This window comes from Portunus trituberculatus, chromosome 10, assembly GCF_017591435.1.
Source record: "Portunus trituberculatus isolate SZX2019 chromosome 10, ASM1759143v1, whole genome shotgun sequence".
NCBI lineage: Eukaryota > Metazoa > Arthropoda > Malacostraca > Decapoda > Portunidae > Portunus > Portunus trituberculatus.
In genome coordinates this window covers 2,366,583-2,390,618 of record NC_059264.1, presented here as the reverse complement: position 1 = coordinate 2,390,618, position 24,036 = coordinate 2,366,583, and the positions used below count along the sequence as shown (strand labels likewise).

Genomic DNA, 24,036 nt, shown 5'->3' with positions numbered 1-24,036 from the left:
CACACATTTCCAAGTTTTTAACACCACAGTAACTTCCACAAGAGTTCAACACAGCCTCATAAACTACCACTAGAATGTAGGAAGCACTTGAGAAACCAATCAATTCCCGCCAGAACTTGTTAAACTGCTACCACAACCATAAAAACACACATTTCCAAGTTTTTAACACCACAGCAGCTTCCACAAGAGTTCAACACAGCCTCATAAACTACCACTAGAATGTAGGAAGCACTTGAGAAACCAATCAATTCCCGCCAGAACTTGTTAAACTGCTACCAGAACCATAAAAAAAAGCACATATGAACACCACACTAACTTCCACTAGAGCCTACAAACTTATAGAGGTAGAAACTTAGCAATATATTTGAGAGTGTATTTTGTTGGGTACAGTATATTTGACTTTCAACACCTCTCTCTCTCTCTCTCTCTCTCTCTCTCTCTCTGGTAAAGACAATGGAGGAGGAAAATTTTAAGTTTCGTTTTTTTTTTTTTTTATTGTTCTTGGTTAAGTATTAGTTTATTTATATATCAGTGGTCACTCGTATCTTCGTTTTCTTTGAGTGGGTTCACGTAAGGGTGACTTAAAGAGATGAATGGGTAAACCAGCGCTTGTTCTTTGATGTTAAATTGAACAGGATAAAGATGAAGCCTTCGTGTGTGTGTGTGTGTGTGTGTGTGTGTGTGTGTGTGTGTGTGTGTGTGTGTGTGTGTGTGTGTGTGTGTACTGTATAGAGGACGAAGAAAAAATGACGATATACTTTCGCCGAATCTGTTTTAATAATGTATAATATCATGGTGTTCTTCAGAGATATACATGAAAAATACAGATAAAAAACAAACAGACAAACAAACAAGGGAAAACTTCAAATGAAATAAACAGAACAGGAACAAAACAACAACAAATTGAACTAACTAGTAAAACATATACAAACAAACAAACAAACAAAGAGTAACAATCCAGATGAAACCACATATAAACATTTTTCACAACAAACAATTAAACAAGATGATTTGTAAGGCACCAAAACAGTCACCAATGCAATGAACAACAAAGGGATCACAACTACTAGCTATACGATAAATGGTGACAGTGTTTTGGCTACCGTGAACACTTTCTCTAATATTTGTATCTTAAAAAACTCAACCAAAATGAAATCAAAGTGAGTAACGGGACTGTCAACGCACGCACACACACACACACACACACACACACACACTTGTTATTGTCTGCGTGTGGTGTGTGGTAAGGTGTAAGGTGTGTGTGAAGGTGGTTGTTTCCCCTTTACTATTCCAGCGGCTCAGAAATGCAGCTCAATCAAGCCGAAGAGTTTGGTGTGGTGAATCGCTTTATACTTCTCATCACGACTATTTTCAAAGGCCACAGGGAAGAGTGGCCAGGTTCTCAAGAGTGTTTGTCCTATTCATCATGTAGAAATGTGGTTAGTCTTTCACTGGAACCCTAAAGACACCCTGGAAAACCCGCGTCATTTCAACTACAGTCTTGGAATGAAGGTGTGTAGTGGAGGTGTTTCAGAGTGCTGTCCGATGTTTGGGTTCTGTCACGGCAGTTTCCGGTTTGTGGGAGATAACATTAAATTTTGTAGTCCTTGGCAGTGATTTGTGAGGCTGGTATAGCTGGGATGTGACTCTTTGCGCGTTTTCCACTAGTACTTGTTGAATGAAGGAGGGACAGAAGGGTGTTTTGGTATTCCACTTCATTTAGGCTATGATTCTTTCGCTTACAGAGAGTTAGGCGTGGTCTTGAGCGTCCTCGTCGTGGTGGAAGGCTAAGGCAGACTCCATATTGAATACACGGCTTGTTATTGGATCAGTGAGATTAAAAAGCTTTGGGTCTGGTTAGTGCGTGGATGAGTGACCGCCGCCTCCTGCTCGTGGTGATGGACAGGGAAGGAATTAGTGGTGTGTTGACTAATGGCGGCTAAAACTCCCATGATCCTCCTCCTCCTCCTCCTCGTGGGCAGTGTCGTGAGTGGAGGGAATCTCAGGCTCCGGCTCAGGGAAGGATGGTAGGAAGGAGTGGCTCGGGGCCTCAGTCACTGAAGAGAACTCTGTATCCTCGTGCTGGGAGTCCTCGGCCTCGTGGTTTTCTGTTACAGCGTCCTCGTGGGCGGACAGCGGGACCTCGTGTTCCGCAGCTAGTTCGTGGTGCGGGGAGGCGTGTTTAAGGCCGTCGAAGGTAGAGGAGTGGCCCTGGTCGTCATCGTGGGAGAAGGGAAGTTTCCCGGCGTTTGTCTCATATGCTGTCTCGACATAATCTACGACTAAACCACCATCATCGAAGGAGGGATACTCAGGTTCCCCGTAGGTTGGGACGTGGTGTGAATAATCGTCGATGGGATAATCGCCAGGTTCCTCGCCCTTGTAGCCACCGCTGCTGTAGAAGTAACGGTCAGCCACAGGAGCAGCCGCCACGAAGCCCACCAGCAGCACCCCGGCGAGGAAGACCTGAAGAAGACGATGGAGGTGTGGTGAAGGAACAGAGAGAGAGAGAGAGAGAGAGTGGGCGATTCAGATAACACAGCACTCTAGACAAAACTACACACACACACACACACACACACACACACACACCGCGTAGTGTAGTGGTAGCAGGCTCGACTCACAATCGAGAGGTCCGGGTTCGAATCCCGGTAAGCGGCGAGGCAGATGGGAAGTCTCTTAATGTGTGGCCCCTGTTCATAGTACGTAGTATTATCCCAGTAAATAGGTAGGGATGTAACTGGAGGGGTTGTGGCCTCGCTTTCCCGGTGTGTGGAGTGTGTTGTGGTCTCAGTCCTACCCAAAGATCTGTCTATGAGCTCTGAGCTCGCTCCGTAATGGGAAGACTGGCTGGATGACCAGCAGACGACCGAGGTGAATCACACACACACACACACACACACACACACACACACACACACACACACACACCTGAATGAGAGAAGCCATCTGGACACTCTTTAGTTGACGATATGCGCCTCCACCACGCCTGCTTGTCTCTTTATACCCGTGGGTGGTGTGGGCGTGGGAGCAGCGTGGGCGGGGGTGTGGTGGGGTTAGATGGGACAAAAGACAGTCAGGGGGCGTGCAGGAACCTGACGGCCTACTACCTAGAGCTGGATAGAGGCGGGTATTGCTGTCTCGCCTCCCTAATGCCCGTCCTGTCCTGTGTCTATGACTGTTCCGGGGGAGGGGCTGAAGAAAACGGGAACTAGATGCTAAACTTAACCTCTTCAGTACTGGAACGCATTTTTACCACGAGTTTTGTGTACGATTAGATGATTTTACTTACATTAGAAGGGTCTATGGAGGCCAGAACATTAATGGCCAGAATCTTCACTATTTTAATCTGAAGCTGTATTAAACCACAAAATAGTAAAAAGAATGAATATGATAACATGTCATGGTTTAAGTTTGTATTCTGAAACGCTTTACTCTCTTGCCATCACTGCTTCCAAAGACTCTACTTGAAGGTATCCGTGTTTTTAAGCGTATTTTTTTGTTTCTAATGGTAGACTGGCAAGATTTCTAGATTGTTATAAGGAGAGACTGTCTTCAAAATCCGGCTAGTCGTCTCTGTGGCCTTGGAGAACTGTCGTGGTGAGAGAGCAAGGCCTTTCAGAACACAAGCATAAGGAGGGTAAACTGAGGATTTGGCAACACTGCCTGGGACGGTCGGGGGAAGAGGGAAGGGATTCATTGGTAGGGTGGTGGTTGTGGTGGTGATGGTGGTGGAGTGTGAGGGTGGACAGGGGAGGAAGGTCTGTAATCTGAAACACCTACACTTCACTGTTTTCAAAGGCTTTAAATGAAGTTATGGAAGTCTTTAAGTGTGTTTCGTCATATCTTTAGTTTGGACAAGCTGTTCTGGAAGGTGCTGAAGGCTGCCGGTGGAGTTTTTCATGGTTCTAGGGATAATTTATCTGAGATTCTGCTTCATGAGTCCCTTGAAGAGAAGCCTTGATATGTCTTGTCAAAAATGGCCTCTACATGAATTTTTACTTTAGTTTCAATAAACTGTTCTGGAAGGTGGTGGAAGTTGCTAAGGAAGTTTTTCGTAGTTGCAGCGATAGATTGACAAAGACATGACAAGATAAGATAAGATATACTTTACTATCAAATTGCATATCTTATCTTATCTCATCTTATCTTTGTCAAACTATCCCTCGACAACCTCCAGCACCTTCCAGAAGAGACTTAATTAATTCTGCTTCACGAGAGAGCGAGGCGTTTGCAAATAAGGTCTGCAAATATTCCCTGCAATAATACTGGCTGTGGAGCTTTCATCACAATGGCGGATGGATGCATTGCTCTGTACTGTCGGGGTAACTTGAGAACTTTCATCAAAACACACATGACGGCGCGAGATGGCATGCGTCCCATCGCCAACTCCAAATAGATCAATGTCCTTTTACTCAAACACTCCTCCGCCACGTTTCCACTACTATCAAGAAGGTATAATTGAAGTGACACAAGTTTTCCATTGTGTTTTCGTGGTTGCAGTGACAGATTAACAGCATTTCTACATTATTAGCAAGGAAAAACACGTTTGCTACCCAAGTAGAATATCAAGAAGGTCCAATTAAAGTGACGCAGGTTTCTACCGTATTTTCATGGTTGCAGTGACAATTTAACAAGATTTCAACATTTTAACAAGGAAAAGTGACAGATTAACAAGTTTTCAACATTCTGACTAGGAAAAGTGACATATTAACAAGATTTCAACATTTTAATAAGGAAAAGTGACAATTTAACAAGATTTCAACATTTCAACAAGGAAAAATTACAGATTAACAAAATTTCAACATTCTAACAAAGAAAAAGGACAGTTTAACAAAATTTCAATATTCTATTAAGGAAAATGACAGATTAATAAGATTTCAACATTTTATCAAGGAGAAACATTTTTTGCTCTACACCTCCACTGTTATCAAGAGGGTGTAAGTGAAGTGACACAGGTCTTCATTGTGTTTTTATGGTTGTGTTGACAGGTTAACAAGATTTATACACTTTTAGCAAGGAGAAACACCTCTGCTCCGGCCCTCCACTACCAAGAGGGTATAATAAAAATGGCACAGGTTTTCCATTATGTTTTTTTTATGGTTGTAGTTACATATCAACAAGATTTCTACACTTTTAGCAAGCAAAAACATCTTTGCACTGGACCTCCACTATCAAGAAGCTGTAATTAAAGTGGCACAGGTTTCACGTTGTATTTTCTATTGTTGTAGTGACAGCTCAACAAAATTTCAACATTTTTAACAAGAAAAAGTGACAGCTTAACGAGATTTCTACTCTTCTAGCAAGGAAAAACACCTTTGCACTCCTCCTCCACTATGCAAGAGGCTGTAATTGAACTGACACAGGCAGACTCCATATTGAATGCACGGCTTGTTATTGGATCAGTGAGGTTAAAAAGCGTTGGGTCTGGTTAGTGCGTGGATGGGTGACCGCCGCCTCCTGCTCGTGGTGATGGACAGGGAAGGAATTAGTGGTGTGTTGACTAATGGCGGCTAAAACTCCCATGATCCTCCTCCTCCTCCTCGTGGGTAGTGTCGTGATTGAAGGGATTCTGAGGGAAGGATGGTAGGAAGGAGTGGCTCGGGGTTTCAGTCACTGTATCCTCGTGCTGGGAGTCATCGGCCCCAAAGGATCGCTCATACTCCTCGTGGTTTTCCGTTACAGCGTCCTCGTGGGCAAACAACGGGGTCTCGTGTGCCGCAGCTAGTTCGTGGTGTGGGATGGCGTGTTCAGTGCCGTCGAAGGTAGAGGAGTGGCCCTGGTCGTCAGAGAAGGAGAATGAATGTTCCCCGGCGCTTGTCTCGTATGCTGTATCGTCATGGTGGAACACTGGGACGAAATCATGGATAGGTTCCTCTCGTGTTGGTTCCTCGGGTGCTGGGTCGTCATGTGCTGGCTGGTCGTGGTAGAAAACCTCGTCGAATTCACTGGCAGGTTTCTCGGGTGCTTGTTCCCCGTGGCCAGGCTCCTCGCTCTTGAAGCCAAAGCTGGTGTGGTATTCTTCGTCAGCAACAGGAGCAGCCGCCACGAAGCCCACCAACAGCACCCCGGCGAGGAAGACCTGAAAGGAGGCGGTGAAGGTGTGGTGAAGGAGCAGAGAGAGAGAGAGAGAGAGAGAGAGAGAGAGAGAGAGAGAGAGAGAGAGAGAGAGAAAGAAAGGGGAAGTAGGCGATTCAGATAACAGCACTTCAGAACAAAACCACACACACACATACACACACACACACACACACACACACACACACACACACACACACACACACACACACACACACACACACACACACAAATCACCTGAATGAGAGAAGCCATCTGGACACTCTTCAGTTGACGATCTGCGCCTTCACCACGCCTGCTTGTCTCTTTATACCCGTGAGTGGTGTGGGCGTGGGAGCAGCGTAGGCGGGGGTTGTGGTGGGGTTAGGTGGGACGAAAGACAGTCAGGGGCGTGCAGGAACCTGACGGCCTACTACCTAGAGCTGGATAGAGGCGGGTATTGCTGTGTCTTGCGTCCCTAATGCCCTTGTGGTTGTGTCTGGGTCTACATTCTCAGGTATTTCCTCGTTATATCTGGATTCGCTAGTTTGAACAAGCTTTGCTGGATGCCCGTTGATGTTGTAGATTGTGTCTTTTGTGTGTGGTTCTGTTTCATATGTGCCTTGAAAAGAAGCAATGTTTGTGCAAGGAAGGATAAATTTGCTAGTTTGAACAGGCTTTGCTGGATGCTAATGGATGTTGTAGAGGGTGTCCTTTTTTTTTTGTGGTTCTTGAGATAGTTCAACAAAGATTCTGCCTCATATGTGCCTTGAAAAGAAGCGATATTTTTGCAAAAAAGAGTAGATCAACATTTTGAAAAATCTCTCTATTTATGAGATTCACCAGGCACTTCTGGAAGGTGTTGAAGGTTGCCAGTGGTGTTTTTGGTGGTTCCAGCGATAGTTTAACAAAGGTTTTGCTTCATCAGTCCTTTGAAAAGAAGTCTAGATATGTATTCTTATACTTCTCTTCGTCTTATCTTTATTCTAGTTTCCACAAGTTGTTCTGGAAGGTGCTGAGGTTGCCAAGGGAGTTCTCGTGGTCGTAGCGATAGTTTGACAAAGATCAGATAGGGTAAGATAAACCATTTTATTAAATTAAATATCTTATCTTATCTTATCAAATCTTATCTTTGCCAAACAATCGCTACAACCACAGAAACTCCCTCGACAACCTCCAGCACCTTCCAGAAGAGACTGTTAATTAATTCTGCTTCACGAGAGAGCGAGGCGTTTGCAAATAAGGTCTGCAAAGATTCCCTGCAATAATACTGGCTGTGGAGCTTTCATCACAATGGCGGATGGATGCATTGCTCTGTACTGTCGGGGTAACTTGAGAACTTTCATCAAAACACACATGACGGCGCGAGTAACGGTCTGCAGGCGTGCGTCCCATCGCCAACTCATAATAGATCAATGTCCTTTTACTCAAACACTTCTCCGCGCTCCTCCACTCCTACAGTAACAAGAGGCTGTAAGTGAAGTGACACAGGTTTTTCACTGTATCTTCACGGTTGTAGTAATAGATTAACAAGATTTCTATACCTTTAGCAAGAGAAACATATTTGCACCACACCTCCACTATTATAAAACATGGCACAGGTTTTCCATTGTGTTTTCATGGTTGTAGTGACACATTAACAAGATTTCTATATTTCTATGGGCGAAATACCTTTGGGCTTCATTTTTACCTTGAAATTTGTGTACGATTAGACCATTTTATTGACATTAGGAAGGGTCTATGGAGGTCAGAAGATTAACGGTATAGAATCTTCACTTTTTTAACTCCCCACATAAGTTTCTGAGGCAGTATAAAATTGCCAAATAGTAAGCAGAATGAATATAGAAACGCGTCATGGTGGTGAAGGGATTAACAAGATTTTTACATTTCTAGTGGAGGAAATTAACACGTTCGCACCTCACTTACACTATCAAGAGAGTACAATTGAAGCGGCACAGGTTTTTCCATTGAATCTCCGTGGTTGCAGTGACAGATTATCAAGATTGCTACATTTCTTAGCAAGGAGAAACACTTCCTCAATTTTAGAACATTATATTTTGTTGTACTCTTAGCAATCTGACAATTACAGAGGGCCTTTCTTCTATTTATTTTCTCTCTTTTGGTATCCATTGACCAGTACAAATATCACGTAAACAAGAAAGAAAAGAAGAAAAAATAAAATAAAACCATGGAGTGACTGAGAACGCAGCCACAGTGTTACAACTTGGGAAGAGGAGGAGGAGGAGGAGGAGAAGCCTGAACGGTCTTGGGTCAACAGAGCGAAGAGAATAATAATGAGTACATATTGCAAGTTGGAAAGAGAGGAAGGGAGAGAAGGAGGGAAGGAGGGAGGGAAGTAAGAAGTGAGGCAGAAAAGTAGAGAGAGAGGGAGGGAAGGAAGGAGGGAGAGAAGGAGGGAAGGAGAGGAATGAAGCAAGCACACACGAAACCAGTACAACAAAATGGTGTCTATTGAAATAAGGACGAAAGGAACCATGACATTTGCTGCATTGTCGGTGGTGGTGGTGGTGGTGGTGGTGGTGGTGCGAAGTTGCTCACCTTAACACTTACTTGGCCATGAGGTCATTACACTCGCCTCTCTTCGATCTGTATCTAGAAATTATGTGCTTTCTCGCCACGACTGTTTTAAAAGGACACAGAGATGATTAGATGGGATTCTCAATAGTGTTTCTCCTGATAATGATGTAGAAATCCTGTTAATTTATCTCTGAAACTTTAAAAACACCATTAAAAACCCGTGTCTCTTCACCAAGACTGTTTTCTAAGGCCATAGAGATGATTAGATGGCATCTCAATACTGTTTATTCTGATAATGATGTAGAAATCCTGTGAATCTGTCACTGGAACTATAAAAGCATCCTTAAAAACCCGTGTTACCTCACCAGAACTATTTTCCAAGGCCAAAGAGATGATTAACCGAGATTTTTAATATTGTTTCTCCTGATAATAATGTAGAAATCTTGTTAATCTCACTGGAACTTTTAAACCATCCTTAAAAACCCGTGTTACTTCACCAGAACAATTTTTCAGGGCCAGCGAGATGATTAACCAGGTTCTGAGACGGTTTCTCCTCTTAATAATATAGAAATTTGTTAATCTGTCACTAGAACTATAAAAACACCCTTAGAAACCCTTGTAACCTTAACTAGAACCCTTTGGAAATAGAAGAGATGATGCATAGGGCTGCTTCGTAATATTGGCCTTAACTAGCTTACTGGTGTGAACTGGTGGCTGTGATGGTGGGGGGGAGAGAGAGAAGAGGGGGTGTAGGTGAACAGAACTGGTACAAACCGGTGGTAATTTATTGACTAGGGGCCTTTGGGAGGGGGGGAGAGAGTATCGAGTAACAGGGTGGGAGGGGAAGGATCACTCTCTGCGCTAAATACAAAATAGGATCTCCGGCGTTTTCACAGTCTTACATATTCTGAAAAGGCTCGGTGTTGCGTCATCCTAACTAGATTTAACAGGCTGTACTGCAAGGTATTTGGATTTTCAGGAGCGTCTTTCATGATTAATAGTAATGGAACAAGGATGTGCGTAGTTTGAACAAGTTATAGTGGATGTTATGGGATGTAGTGCATGTTATAGATGATTCCAAGGGTGCTGTATGATTATAGAAGTAGAGGAACAAAGATCTAGCTAGTTTTAAAAGACTATAGTGGATGTTATGAGTGTCGTACGATTTTAGCAGTAGTGAAGCAAAGATCTGACCAGTTTTAAGAGGCTGTAGTGCATGTTCTAGATGATTTCAAGGGCGTTGTATAATTCTAGCAATAGTCTAAGAAAGCTCTAACTAGTTTTAAAAGACTTCAGTGTATGTTATGGATGTTTTCAAGGGTGTTGCATGATTATAGAAGCAGTAAAGCAAAGATCTAACCAATTTTAACAAGCTTTAGTGGATGTTATGGAATGTCACATGATTCTAGCAATAGCTGAAGAAAGCTCTAACTAGTTTTAAAAAGCTTTAGTGGATGTTATGGGTGTTTTCAAAGGCGTTGTGTGATTCTAGCAGTAGTTGAATAGAGATATAACTAGTTTTGAGCTGTCATGGAAGATATGGGGCTGTTTTGATGGTTGTTTTCATGGTTAGTGGTTGTGTAATAAGAAATTCACTAGTTATGATAGGCTGTATTGGAAGTTATGGGGTGTTTTCATGACTAGCTGGTTTCTGAAGGATCTAACCAGTGTCGACAATTAAGGAGGTTTCAAGTGAGTTCATGGCGAGTGGTATTCTAAGGAGTCAACCCATTCCAACAGGCTGTGCTAGAAGCTGTAGGAGTTTGCAAGGGTGTTTGATGATTCTAGCGTTGATTTCTTAAGGATCTAGCTAGTTTTATCAGCAGGAGTGGTTTCAAATGTGATTTTAAAGATTCTAGTGGTAATATAAGTAGGTATGACTCATTTTAAAAGGTTATACTAGATGTTTTAGGCGTTTTCAAAGGTGTTTTCATGACTCTAGTGTTATTTTTTTTAAGGATCTGACATGTTTTAAGTTATTGGGGATTTTCAAGTGTGATTTTTAAAGATTTTAGTGGTAAAATAAGTAGGTATAAGTCATTTCAACAAGCTGTGTAGTATTCAAAGGTGTTTTTATTTTTAAGGACCTAGCGTTAATTTCTTAAGGATCTAACTAGTTTTAACAGTTACGGGAGTTTTCAAGAGGGTTTCCATGATCGACTCAAGTGATCATTTAAGAAGTCAACTCATTCTAACCTCTTCAGTACCGAGACGCATTTTTACCATGAGTTTTGGGTAAGATTACAGGATTATTTTTTTTTTATTTATACCATGTGGACTTTTCACGGGAATTTCTGGGCTAAAGGGGATGTTTTTTGTGGTACCTCCGATCTCAAAGCCCACCCGCTAGAAAACCGTTGCCCCGAGTGAGGAAGCCCAACCTGCACTCAGACCGTGGATAGGATTGGAACCCGTGCGCTTGGAGACCCCTCGGACCCCAAAGCACGCATGGTTCCACTGCACCACGACATTTTATCGACATTAGGAAGGGTCTATGGAGGTGAGGAGATTAATTGCCAAACTCTTCACTATTTCAATCCCCACATAAGTTTTTGAAGATGTATAAAATCAGCCCTTTGATACTGGGACACATTTTGAGATTTGTGTACGATTAGACCATTTTATTGACATTAGGAAGGGTTTATGGAGGTCAGAAGATTAATGGCCAAACTCTTCACTATTTTAATCCCCACATAAGTTACTGAAGCTGTATAAAATCACCAGATAGTAACCAGAATGAATATGGAAACATGTCATGCTACTGAAGGGGTTAACACTTTTTACTGAGTGTTATAGAAGGAAGGAGGAGGAAGAGAGAAAGGGCAAAGATTAGATGGAAAGACTGCACACAAGAGAGAGAGAGAGAGAGAGAGAGAGAGAGAGAGAGAGAGAGAGAGAGAGAGAGAGAGAGAGAGAGAGAGAGAGAGAGATACCAACCAGGCAGGTGGAAGGGGAAATTGAAGGCGACTTATCAAAAATAGCGACCATAATATAGAAATGGGCCAATAAACTAATGAAGAAGAAGAAGAAGAAGAAGAAGTAAAAAAAGAAAAAAATAGAACAAGAAGACATACATACATACATACATACATATAGACAGACATAGAGAGAGGCAAGGAGAGGGGAGGATGAAGTGAAAGTAGGTGTTTTAGCAAGGCCAGAAGAGAATAAGAGAGAGAGAGAGAGAGAGAGAGAGAGAGAGAGGAGGATTGTGATAGCAAGTTTGAAAGAAAAATAAATAAATAAACAACGTAGCTTATTATATTTGTGGCCTTGAAAATAGACATAGTGAAATGACAGGGGTTTTTAAGGATGTTTTTAAGGTTCTAGTGACAGATTGGCAAGGTTTCTACGCTATTGACAAGATAAACACTCTTGAAAATCCTGCTAGTCATATTTGTGGGTGTTTTTAAGGCTTCAGTGACAGATTGACAAGGTTTCAATATTATTGATAGGATAAACACTCTTAAGAACCCGTTTAATCGTCTTTGTGACCTTGTAATGAATTTATAGAATTTTTAAGGATGTTTTCAGGGTTCCAGTGACAGATTAACAAGATTTCTATGCTATTAACAGGATAAACACTCTTGAGAACCCGGTTTGTCATCTCTGTGGCCTTGGGAAATATTCGTGGTGAGAGAACAAAGGTAAAACAGTGATCTGCTTCACAATATATTAGAAAAAGACAAAAATAAAAATAAACCGATGAATATTGGAGGTAATAAAACGACTTAATTTGCCATCTTGCTGTGATTTAATGGACAACAAACAAACCAGTAAACAACATCATCATCATCGTCAGCAGCAGCAGCAGCAGGGGTTGAAAGATGAACAGACACACAAATGGAGAACAAAATAAGGAAGAAGAAAAGATTAAAAGAATTTGATATCGCTAACAGATTTGACATGGAAGTTTGGCAAGTTTTTTTTTTTTTTTTTTTTGTATTTTTGAGATGGCATTTTTTGTAGTCTTATTAAAACTGGCAACCTTTGTAACACATACACACACGTACATACACACACATACGCACATACAGACAGAGATAACTGGCTTGATGTGTGTGTGTGTGTGTGTGTGTGCGTGTGTACGGTATAGTGAATGAAATAAGTATGTATATATGTATGTATATGTATAGAAAACAGTATATTACCTACTGTGTACGTGTGTACGTCTGTATATACTCTTACCTCATCACCACATCACCACATCACCACTTTAATGATGTCCCTGAGCCGTATCATGGTGTTCCCCATCCTGGTGTTCCTCAGCCTGGTGTTCCTCAGTCTGGTGTTCCTCAGTCTGGTGTTCCTCAGCCTGGTGTTCCTCAGTCTGGTGTTCCTCAGCCTGGTGTTCCCCTGCGAGGAAATGTGGCCCAGCAGGCTCGTGGTGTTCCTCAGTCAGGTGTTCCTCTTCATGGTTTTCCGTAGCGTGAGTATTCTGGTGTTCCTCTTCTTGGTGTACAGTATCCTGGTGTTCCTCTTCGTGGTTTACAGTGTCGTGATGTTCTGTCTCGTGGTTTTCCGGTTCTTCGTGTTGATCAAGGGTGGTGTGTTGTTCCTGGGGGTTGGCAGGTTCCCGGGAATGGTGTCGGTCTTGGAAGCGGGTTGGTGATGCTGATACGGAGGCCACCAGCAAGGCAGCAAGGAGAGCCTGGAGGGAGAGAGAGAGAGAGAGAGTGAGTGAGTGAGTAAATGAATAAAGGAAGGAGGAATCTTGGAGGGAGTGAGGGATGAAGAGAGGGAATGAGAGAGAGAGAGAGAGAGAGAGAGAGAGAGAGAGAGAGAGAGAGAGAGAGAGAGAGAGAAGGAGAGAGGAAGAGAGAGAAGAGAGTGAGGGAATGAGTGTGAGTGAGTGAGTGAGTGTGAAAGGGAGAGAGGAGAGAGTGAGAGAATGTGAAAGGGAAGGAGAATATAAGTAAAGGAGAGAATGAGAGGAAAAAGAGGGAGTAAAAGAGAGAGAGGGAAGGAATGAGGGAGGGAGTGAGAGGGTGGGAGGGAGGGAAGGAGAGGAGAAATGAATGAGCGAGGGAGGAAATCTTGAAGGAAGTGAAGGATAGAGTGAAGGAAAGGAGAAAGGGAGTGAGTGGAGTGAGTGAGTGAGTGAGTGAGTGAGTGGTAGAAAAGAGAGACAAAAAGACAAACAGATAAAAAGAATAAAGAATAAAAAGTGACAATTATGAAGAAAAGGAAGATAGAGAGAGAAGAAGACATAAAAAAGAGACTGGCAATATCAGAGAGAGAGAGAGAGAGAGAGAGAGAGAGAGAGAGAGAGAGAGAGAGAGAGAGAGACAGACAGACAGACAGACAGACAGACAGACAGAGAGAAAGAAACTCACTCACCCAACCAATCATCACTCACTCATTCACTCACTCACTCACTCACAAAGACAGAAAAACAGAGAGAAAGAGAGAAAAGATAAAAAGAAAGACACACACACACACACACACACACACACACACACACACACACACACACACACACACACACACAGAACTAACTTGAGCGAGGTAACCCATGATTCTCGAGACCAGATGGTTTGTAAGACTCAGGTACCAGTCACCATCACACGACCCCTTATATACTCAAAAAGCGGGCCAGGGAGGGGGGCAGGGGGGCGGGAGAATGTGCAGGGGGGGTGGCAGAGTGTCCATGGTGGTCGTGTGTGCAGGGGAAAGCGGCTGGGCATCGGTAAGGGCTAGGAAAGGTTGTGCATGTTAAGGAGGCAGAAAGTTCTCAACCCGAACGGTCACAAGACTCTGGGTAACCTTGGCGAGGCAAAAATGACTGTGATTTGCACGTGAGAGAAAGAGAAAGAGAGAGAGAGAGAGAGAGAGAGAGAGAGAGAGAGAGAGAGAGAGAGAGCTTTTATCATCTCTTATTTATTTTATGTATGTCTATTTTCATTCATTCATTCATTCATTCAGTCAGTCAGTCAGTTATTTTCCTTCTTTTCTTTTCCTTTATTTATTTTTTTTCATTCATTTACACAATCTCTCTCTCTCTCTCTCTCTCTCTCTCTCTCTCTCTCTCTCTCTCTCTCTCTCTCTCTCTCTCTTTTATATATACAATGATGCGATAATTGGTGTGGAAGAGGCGCGTTACTTTAGCATTGTGAATGCTTGCAAGTATTTTATAGGTTAAAGGTAGCGTTTTGAGCGCTACCTATCTTAAAACCTAACCTCGGTAAATACTTGAAAATAATAAACACTATATACATATCTGTAATACATAATGATATTTGCTAGTGTGTCTGTCACTCACTACACAATGATGAAAAGTGTCACTGTCACTCACATGGAATACAAGATATACATATACGTGTCACTGTCACTTTCCATATATCACTCTCTATTCGAGCGTCACTATCGCTCACTTAGAATGATACCGCTTTATCGTGTGTGTCACTATCACGCTCTCTCTCTCTCTCTCTCTCTCTCTCTCTCTCTCTCTCTCTCTCTCTCTCTCTCTCTCTCTCTCTCTCTCTCAACACTACAACCATAAAAGAACACAAATAAAAATAACACCACCATTAACACGTCACAACACAAACAAGATCACATAAGATGAACAGAAAATTAAATACCCAAACATTCAAAAGTCGCCCCGTTGGAAACACACGATGCTGGCCGAGACACAGGTAAGGCCAACGCGTGTTATCAGTTATCAGTTTATTTACACTACCTTACCTTGAGAGAGAGAAAGAGTGTGTATGTGTGTGTGTTATCATTGGCTATTACACGTAAGATAGAGAGATGGCAAGCAGGTGAAGGTAAGGTGGAAAGAAGTAATCAATGAGGCCTGGAACACCTGTATACCTATTATTTATTATTATTTTAGTGTTAGTGTCTTTTTGAGTGTTAATTTGATGTTGTTTCTGTGGATTTGGTTCTGTGTGACATCTCTCCGCCTCGCCTTCACTATTTTCAAAGGGGTCTAGTTGAAGTGATGCTGGTTTATGTGTTTTTTGTGGTTCCAGTGACAGATTAACAAGATTTCCACATTATTAACAGGAGAAACAGTCTTGAGAACCCTTGCAAAATAATCTTGGTGAAGTTATATGAGTTTTCAAGGATGTGTTTACGGTTCTAGTGACGGATTAACAAGTTTTTTTTATTATTATTATTAACAGAAAAAAATAGTCTTAAGAACCAGGTTAGTAATTTCTGTGGCCTTGAAAAATAGTATTGGTGAAGTTATACGAATTTTTGAGGGTGTTTTTATGGTGGTAGTGACGGTTTAGCCAGAAAATGGTTGAGGTCTTCACGTACGAGTATTTCCATGATTCTAGTGAGAGTATAATATATTCTAGTGTTCTGATGGAAGTTATTGAAGTTTATAAGTGTTTCGATGATTCTAGTGATTAATACATTCTAGTGAAAGTTATTTATGTTTTTTTTGAAGTGGCTTTGTTATTCTATTGATAGATTAAAAGGTTCCTGTAGAAGTTATTAAGGTTTCTAAGTGGTTTTGTTATTCTAGTGACAGATTGATAAGTTGTGGTGGGAGTTATCATTTTTCACGTATTTTTTTTGGGGGATTCTAATGACTGTTTAAAAGGTTCTAGTGAAAGTTGATAAGGTTTCCACGCGTGTTTATGATTTGAGTGATAATTTAAGAGGTTCCAGTGAAAGTTATTGTATTTTTCTTACGTGTTTTAATTGTTCTAGTGATAGTTTAAAAGGTTCTAGTGAAAGTTGATAAAGTTTCCACGCTTGTTTGAGTGATAATTTAAAAGTTCCAATGAAAATTATTGTTTTTTTTTTTACGTGTTTTGATTGTCCTAGTGATAGTTTAAAAGGTTCTCGTGGAAGTCATTAAGCTTTTCGCGTGTGTTCGTAACCCTGTCATCCTCCCTCCCTTTCTTTCTCTCCCACACTGTCCCTCCGTCATGCCGTGTTTCAAAGACGCCAAGGACAAGGAAGTGAGAGATGTAGCATACGTAATCCAGACCTGCTTACCACGTGCCTATGTATTTTTCAGCAGGAGACACCAGTGTAGTGGGAGGCACAGTCCTTGATGGCGGTGGCTGACTGTGACTGGGAGATGCTGGGCGTTGGGGGAAAAGAGATAAGACTGAAGTGACGGAAGGAAGAGGACATAAAGAGGATAAAGGGGGAAAAGAGAAAGGAAAAGGTAGATAAGATAAGATGATATTGGAATGACTAAGAGAAGAGGAGATAAAAAGAATGGAAAAAGGAAAGGAGGAGAAAAGTTAAGTTGTACGATGAAAAAATTTAAATGATTGAGAGAAGAGGATAGAAAGAGGAGAGAAAGAAGGTAGAAGAGGAAAAGAGAAAGAAACAGGTAGATTAGGCGTGAAAGGGAAGAAATTGAAGATAAGATGAGATTGAAGTGACTAAGAGAAGAGGACGAAAAAGGGGAAAAAGGAGGAAAAGAGAAAGGAAAAGGTAGATAAGAAAAGGAGATAAGATTGAAATGACTAAGAGAAGAGGAGATAAAGATAATGGATAAAAGGAAAGGGAGGAGAAAGACTTAGGTTACCCGATTAAATGAGGTTGAAATGAAAGAGGGAAGACAGAAAAGAATAGAAAAATGGACGAAAAGAGGAGAAGAGGAAGAAAAAAGTTTAATTACACGTGAAGAATATGAGATTAGAGATGAGGTGAGACTGAAATGACAGAGAGAAGAGGACGGAAGCAGGACCATAAAAAAAAAAAAAAGAGGAAAAGAAGAAGGAAAGTTAGATTACGAGTGAAGGAGAAGAAATTGAAGATGAGATGGGACAGAAAGAGAAAAGAAAGAGAAAAAGAGGGAAAAAAAAAACTGATTGAGTAGATAGTTAGAAATATATGAGACGAAGCAAAACACACACACACACACACACACACACACACACACACACACACACACACACACACACACACACACACAGAAAGAAAAATAGAAAAAATAAAAGTTAAAAACGAAAATAAAGAAAGAGAAAAAGGAATAGAGCAATAAAAGAAGAGAGTAAAGGAGAAATAATTAGTTGCATAGTGAAGATAGGCCATGGGGAACATATGTTTGCCTATAAAGAGTGAGCTGTAGGGAGTTAATGTAGGCGTGAGAGACAAGAGATGCAAGACATGATGAGATTGAAATGGCAGAGAAAAGGACGAAAGAAAGAGGAAAAGAGGAAATAAAAGGTTAGATCAGACGAGAAATGAGAATCAAATGACAGAAATGGAGAGAAAAAAAACATAATTAGGAAAAGAAGAAGGAAAAGATTAGATTAGACAAGGAAATGAGAATGAAATGACAGAAAAAGAGAGAAAAAGAACGGAATCAGGAAAAGAGGAAGGAAAAGTTGAATTAGACAAGTATTAGCGAGACACAGAACAAGAAGATGGAAAAGAGAAAAGGATGGAAAAATTAAGAACTATTAGAAAGACAATAGAGAAAAATAAAGAGAGAGAAAAATGAAAGAAAAGGAGAAAGGAAAGAGAAAAAAAGGGAGAGGAAAAGTTAGAAGAGAGCGAGAGGCAAATAGAAGAGAGAAAGAGAGCAAGGAGGAATATGAATAAATGAGAGAGAGAGAGAGAGAGAGAGAGAGAGAGAGAGAGAGAGAGAGAGAGAGAGAGAGAGAGAGATAAGAAGTGTGATAAAAGATAAAATTTGGGATAGATGTTCATTCTTCTCCTCCTCCTCCTCCTCCTCCTCCTCCTCCTCCTCCTCCTCCTCCTCCTCCTCCTCCTCCTCCTCCTCCTCCTCTTCTTCTTCTTCTTCTTCTTCTTCTTCTTCTTCTTCTTCTTCTTCTTCTTCTTGTCTCCTCCTCCTCCTCCTCCTCAGAGATAAGATTGTCAAATTTTTAGAAGAAAATAAGATCATGAAGGATTCACAACATGGTTTCAGAAACAAGAGATCCTGCTTAACAAACCTACTAGACTTCTTTTATGAAGTTTTTAACTCGTATGACGAGACAAAAGCAGTGGATGTTATTTATCTTGATTTCCAGAAAGCTTTCGACACTGTCCCTCACAAGAGGCTAATCAGCAAAGTAAAAGCTCACGGCATAGCTGGAAATACCCTGAAATGGCTGGAAGACTGGCTCTCTGACAGAAAGCAACGTGTTGTTATAAATGGAAAAGAATCAGAGTGGCACAATGTAAAAGTGGTGTTCCTCAAGGCTCTGTATTAGGACCAGTTCTTTTCATTGTTTATATTAATGATATTGATGAAGGAATCACTTGTAAAATAAGCAAATTCGCGGACGACACCAAAATAATGAGCAAAGTTACATCAACGTCACAATGGCAAGAACTACAGTGTGACTTAAATAAACTGACACGCTGGGCAGAAAAATGGCAAATGAAATTCAATATAGAAAAGTGTAAAGTCCTACACATTGGAAGTAACAATGTACAAGCAAAATACGTAATGAGTAATGTACCTCTGGCAAGTGCTGAGAATGAAAAAGATCTTGGTGTTGTGGTGTCTAAAGATCTCAAGCCGAGCAAACACTGCACAGAAGCAGTAAAGAATGCAAATAAATTAGTTGGGTTCATTGGAAGAACCTTTGAATTTAAATCAGAAAAAGTTATCCTTACTTTATATAACTCATTGGTGCGTCCTCAGCTTGAATACTGTGTGCAGTTCTGGTCACCATATTACAGAAAAGACATTGAAAAACTGGAAAGGATCCAGCGTAGAGTGACCAAGATGATTCCGAGATTGAGAAACAAGCCGTATGAGGAACGACTGGAAGCATTAAATTTATTCAGCTTAACAAAGCGCAGGATAAGAGGAGACCTAATCGAAGTTTTCAAAATTTTTCAGGGATACAACAACCTTGATGTAAATAAATATTTTACTATTGATCATTCCACCATAACAAGGAATAATGGATTTAAAATTACACCAAAACGCTTTAAAACCCACGAGGCAAAGCACTTTTTCTTTAATAGAATAGTTAACATTTGGAATAAGCTTCCTTCAGAAATAGTAAACAGTACTTCCATTGCATCATTCAAAAACAAAATTGATAAATATTTAAAGAATAACCCCAACAAGCTCTCTTCTTGTCTGAATAATTAAACATGATACTATATTAACTTTCTTATAGATAGACATGTAGAGTTCACCGTAGGCTGAATAATAGAATCTCCTTTCATCCTTTCCTGTGAAAATTCCATGTCAGTTTTTCCATACTGCATGGTACTTTTCCAAGCTATTTTCCATGCCAACGGTGGGTGGAGCCTTCTCATGTACTGTCCTGTCTCTCTTATCTGTAGCCAGTTAGAAGTAGTTACCAAACAGCCTCGAAAGGACCAACAGGTGTGTTGCTGTTTAGCTTTCCTTTGTATTCCTTTGTATTCCTCCTCCTCTTCCTCCTCCTCCTCCTCCTCCTCTACCGTGCGTAGTAGTGGCTGGCGGTGGCTGGCACGGACACACACACACACACACACACACACACACACACACACACACACACACACACACACACACACACACGTAACTCAACCTAACCTAACCTAACCTAACTTAAAACACTACAACCCCCACACGTATTTCACTCAACCAACCATAGAAATAAAAATAAATAAATAAATAAATGAATAAACAGGTGTGTGTGTGTGTGTGTGTGTGTGTGTGTGTGTGTGTGTGTGTGTGTGTGTGTGTGTGTGTGCGTGTGTGTTCCATTCTCATTCACACCTCTTCGCTGGCTGGCAGATCTAATACTAATGGCGCGTGTGAAGGTGTCGAGAAGTGTCTGAGGGTGCGAGAAGGAGGGAGGAACCTGGTTGAAAGTAAACTGGAGGAAAAACACGATGAAAATAAAGAAATAGAGCAGTAACAGGGAAATAAGTTAGAGATAAGGTAGAAATATTGAAGTGAGATAGAAATAGAAATAGAAATAATGACGTAGATTAGAGATAAAATAGAAATAAGATAGAAATAAAGAAGTAAGCTAGAAATAAAGATAGAAATAAGGAAATAGAGTGAAGATAAAGGATGAACAAGGTAGAAATTATAAAGTAGAGTATAGATAAAGTATGAACAAAGGTAAAAATGAAGAAATTAAGTAGAAATAGAATAGAAATAAGACAAAAATAAGGAAATAAGAGGAAATAGCAATACAGTAATAAAAATTGAATCAAATCGGGGAATGAAAATAAAGAAAGAACAAATAAACAGATAAAATAGATCAAGCCACAGGTAGACAGACAAACAGACAAACAAACACCAAACCAAAACAAAGTAAAACAAAGCAAAACAAACATACACACAAGCAATTCCTTACAACAACGTAAAAAAAAAAAAAAAAGAAAAGAAAAAAGAAAACAACACTAGCACTTCTCTAACTCTCTCTCTCTCTCTCTCTCTCTCTCTCTCTCTCTCTTCAGCAACATGGCGGCCTCTGAACACATCCTTAACCTCACCCGTCCATCTGACCCCCGTTGTGACCTCTCCTCTGACCCCGCTGACCTCGAACGCTATTACGTGAAGGGGCAACAGGTCAGCGTCACGGAAGACCTTCGCACCGAGTTCAAAGGTCACAGGAACATTAGTGTGTTTGACCTCCCCTCCAGCTGGTCACGTGACGCCAGACAAAAAACCAGGAGTGCTGTTTCCGCGTGAGTGTGTGTGTGTGTGTGTGTGTGTGTGTGTGTGTGTGTGTGTGTGGTGATTTTCTTTGTTTTTTCCCATTCAGGAGTGTGGGCGCCCTTCTGAACACGGGCGTGGGCGGGACGGTGTATCTGGGTGTGAGTGATGAGGGAAAGGTCGTGGGCCTTCCTCTAACTGGGTGAGTAGTAGTTGTTGTAGTGGTAGTAGTAGTAGTAGTAGTAGTAGTGGTGGGAATAGGGGTGGTAGTAGTAGTAGTAGTAGTAGTAGTAGTAGTAGTAGTAGTAGTAGTAGTAGTAGTAGCAGTAGTAGTGGTGCAGTGTAGTAGTAGTAGTAGTAGTAGTAGTAGTAGTAGTAGTAGTAGTAGTAGTAGTAGTAGTAGTAGTAGTAGTAGTAGTAGTAGTAGTAGAAGTAGTAGTAGTAGTAGTAGATGTAGTGATAGTAGTGGTAATAGTAGCAGTAGTGAATTAACTTTCTTTTACCTGCTTGCATTTTCTTTTCATAATTAACTATCTCAATCATCTATTCTCTATCTACTAACTTACTTCCACACACAAACCAAATATTCACACGCGCACCTCTTAAACACCTAAATCTCTCTTTATTTACCATAAGCCAGTTAATTGATCAGGAAGAATTAATTAAACATTCATCTCTAACAAACCAACAAAACAACGCCATCTATCGCCTGGAAAAACCATTAGAGAGAGAGAGAGAGAGAGAAAAGTGAAAGGGAAGGATTGAGAGCATTAACACAGCCTCTCTCTCTCTCTCTCTCTCTCTCTCTCTCTCTCTTTCAGCCACCAGCAGCAGCACATCACAGCCTCTCTCTCCTGGACTCTCTCTCGCTTCACGCCGCCTGTCGGAGAGCACAGATACCGCGCTCTCTTCATCCCAGTTGTAAACAAACACTGCCCCGCGACACACACTGCTCGAAGGTGCGTGTTGCTCTCTCTCTCTCTCTCTCTCTCTCTCTCTCTCTCTCTCTCTCTTTACTTTTTTCTGTCTTGCTATGATATGCTAGAAAGAAAATTTTTGTTACTTTATTGATGATAGATAAGATAGATAGATAGATAGATAGTCAGGTAGATAGATAGATAGATAGATAGATAGATAGATAGATAGATAGATAGACTAGTGGTACAGTAAGGAAGAAATCAAAATGGCTCCTGGGTTCATAAACAAGACAAGATTCGAAGCAGTTTCACTACAATGGTTCATAATGCTTCATAATGGTGACTGACTGACTGACTCTCTCTCTCTCTCTCTCTCTCTCTCTCTCTCTCTCTCTCTCTCTCTCTTTCAGGCCTTCCCCTCCTCGGCCGCGACAGGAGGGGAGCGGAATGGGAGCGGCGCCCCCTCACAGAGTCGCCACGCCCCATAGATGCTGGTGTGATGAGGAGGCCGGGAGGCAGGTGAGAGAGAGAGAGAGAGAGAGAGAGAGAGAGAGAGAGAGAGAGAGAATAAAAGATGTAATGAAAAGAAATATACAAGAAAATAGTTAGGAATACAAACTTTCTGCCTTTTTTCTATTTTTTCTTTCTTTCTCTCTTTATTTATTCATTTATTTATTTATTTATTGGTTGATTTTCACTTAGTATGAGTAAATGTGCTGTATGATAATCTCTCTCTCTCTCTCTCTCTCTCTCTCTCTCTCTCTCTCTCTCTCTCTCTCAAGGCCACCTCGCCTCAGGAATGGGTAGTGGAGATACACCTGCGCCCTTGGGAACCCCACACTCAGGAAGGGATCGCCGCCCCCCACCCAGACTGTCCCTCGCCCCCCGTGCCACCCTTACCCCCTTACACCTGACGGAGGCTAATGTTTGTTACTACCGCCACGGGTCACGACAGGTTACGGTGAGTGGTGGTGGTGGTGGTGGTGGTGGTAGTGGTAGTAGTAGTGGTGGTGGTGGTGATGGTGGTGGTGGTGGTAATAGTGATGGTGGTAGTGGAAAAATTGTTGAAGGGAAAGGTTCGTAGTAGTAGTAGAAGTAGTAGTTGTAGTAGTAGTAGTGGTGGTGGTGGTGGTGGTGTTGGTGGTGGCGGAAAAATTGCAAAAGGAAGTAGTGGTAGTAGTAGTAGTAGTAGTAGTAGTAGTAGTAGTAGTAGTAGTAGTAGTAGTAGTAGTAGCATAAAAGAAATATATCCTCATCTTTTAATTTTCCTTATTCTTCTCCTACTAACTCGTAATTTATCAGTATTTTGTCTATTCCTTCCTCACTTATAAATCATTTCACTCATATACATTAAAAAAGCTTAATTCAACTCTTGTATTCTCATAAACTTCAAATATTCAACTACAGTATCATATAAGGAATTCTAATCTCTACTTCTGTCTCTGTGTGTCTCTCTCTCTGCTTTTCTCTATTTCTCTCTGTCTGTTATATTTTTCTTTATTTATTTTTCGTCTCCTCTATTTTCCTCTTTCTGTGTCTCATTCCACCTTGTTTTGTTCGTATCTATCTCTATTTTTTCTGTCTTTCTCTATATCTCGTCTCCCTTTCTTTCTATCTATCTCTATATCTCTTTTCCTCTTTCTATCTCCCTCTCTACGCCTAGTTCTATTTCGTTTTATTTCCGTATCTTTATCTATTTATGTCTATTTCTACCTTTCTCTCCCTCTGTCTCCCTTTCATTCTCTTCCTATCTCTCTCTCTTTCTTCTATAGCTCTGCCTGGACACCGTAAGACGCCTGCTCATTCACCGCACACACCGCCACTACTCCCAACAGCTGGCGTCACTCAGAGCTCACCTAGACACTACGCAGCCTCGCCAGGGACAAGGGGCTTGTAGAGGCTGGCGAGGAGAGAGACAAGGATACGAGATGTGAGGGAGGGCTTTAGAGAGTAGTATCAGGGAGATGTATAGTGTTGGGT

The 24,036-nt window shown here is 41.4% G+C and overlaps 3 protein-coding genes across 8 annotated transcripts in view; 1 reads left to right on the top strand and 2 right to left on the bottom strand.

Moving 5' to 3' along the window:
• Positions 1-755: 755 nt before the first annotated feature.
• LOC123502155 lies at positions 756-6,474 on the bottom strand. 5 transcript variants are annotated; one of them, XM_045251383.1, is made up of 2 exons: positions 6,316-6,392; positions 756-2,466 (listed from the first exon to the last, which is right to left on the bottom strand). In XM_045251383.1, the coding sequence occupies exons 1-2, from the start codon at positions 6,331-6,333 to the stop codon at positions 1,930-1,932; spliced, it is 555 nt and encodes a 184-aa protein (XP_045107318.1). In that variant the 5' UTR covers positions 6,334-6,392; the 3' UTR covers positions 756-1,929. The 5 variants fall into 5 exon arrangements, with proteins under 5 accessions (XP_045107318.1, XP_045107319.1, XP_045107317.1 ...); XM_045251384.1 differs by lacking the exon at positions 6,316-6,392 and adding an exon at positions 2,932-3,078; XM_045251382.1 differs by lacking the exon at positions 756-2,466 and adding an exon at positions 4,874-6,082 and having other exon boundaries at positions 6,316-6,474.
• A 5,856-nt stretch (positions 6,475-12,330) lies between these two features.
• Positions 12,331-14,215, bottom strand: LOC123502159 (histidine-rich glycoprotein-like). The gene is made up of 2 exons (XM_045251388.1): positions 14,095-14,215; positions 12,331-13,246 (listed from the first exon to the last, which is right to left on the bottom strand). Exons 1-2 carry the CDS (start codon positions 14,110-14,112, stop codon positions 12,812-12,814), a joined length of 453 nt encoding a protein of 150 aa, XP_045107323.1. The 5' UTR covers positions 14,113-14,215; the 3' UTR covers positions 12,331-12,811.
• Positions 14,216-15,093: 878 nt separating this feature from the next.
• LOC123502157 overlaps positions 15,094-24,036 on the top strand; it is a 10,354-nt gene continuing 1,411 nt past the window's right edge. Inside the window, exons 1-5 of one of the 2 annotated variants that reach the window (XM_045251386.1) lie at positions 15,095-15,233; positions 20,941-21,171; positions 21,249-21,341; positions 21,961-22,098; positions 23,829-24,036. The exon at positions 23,829-24,036 is cut by the window's right edge and continues 1,411 nt beyond it. In XM_045251386.1, the coding sequence (XP_045107321.1) occupies positions 15,160-15,233; positions 20,941-21,171; positions 21,249-21,341; positions 21,961-22,098; positions 23,829-23,847 (555 nt within the window). In that variant the 5' untranslated portion in view covers positions 15,095-15,159 and the 3' untranslated portion in view covers positions 23,848-24,036. Of the gene's footprint in view, positions 15,234-20,940; positions 21,172-21,248; positions 21,342-21,960; positions 22,099-23,828 lie in introns of both variants that reach the window. The other variant, XM_045251387.1, reaches the window with a different exon arrangement.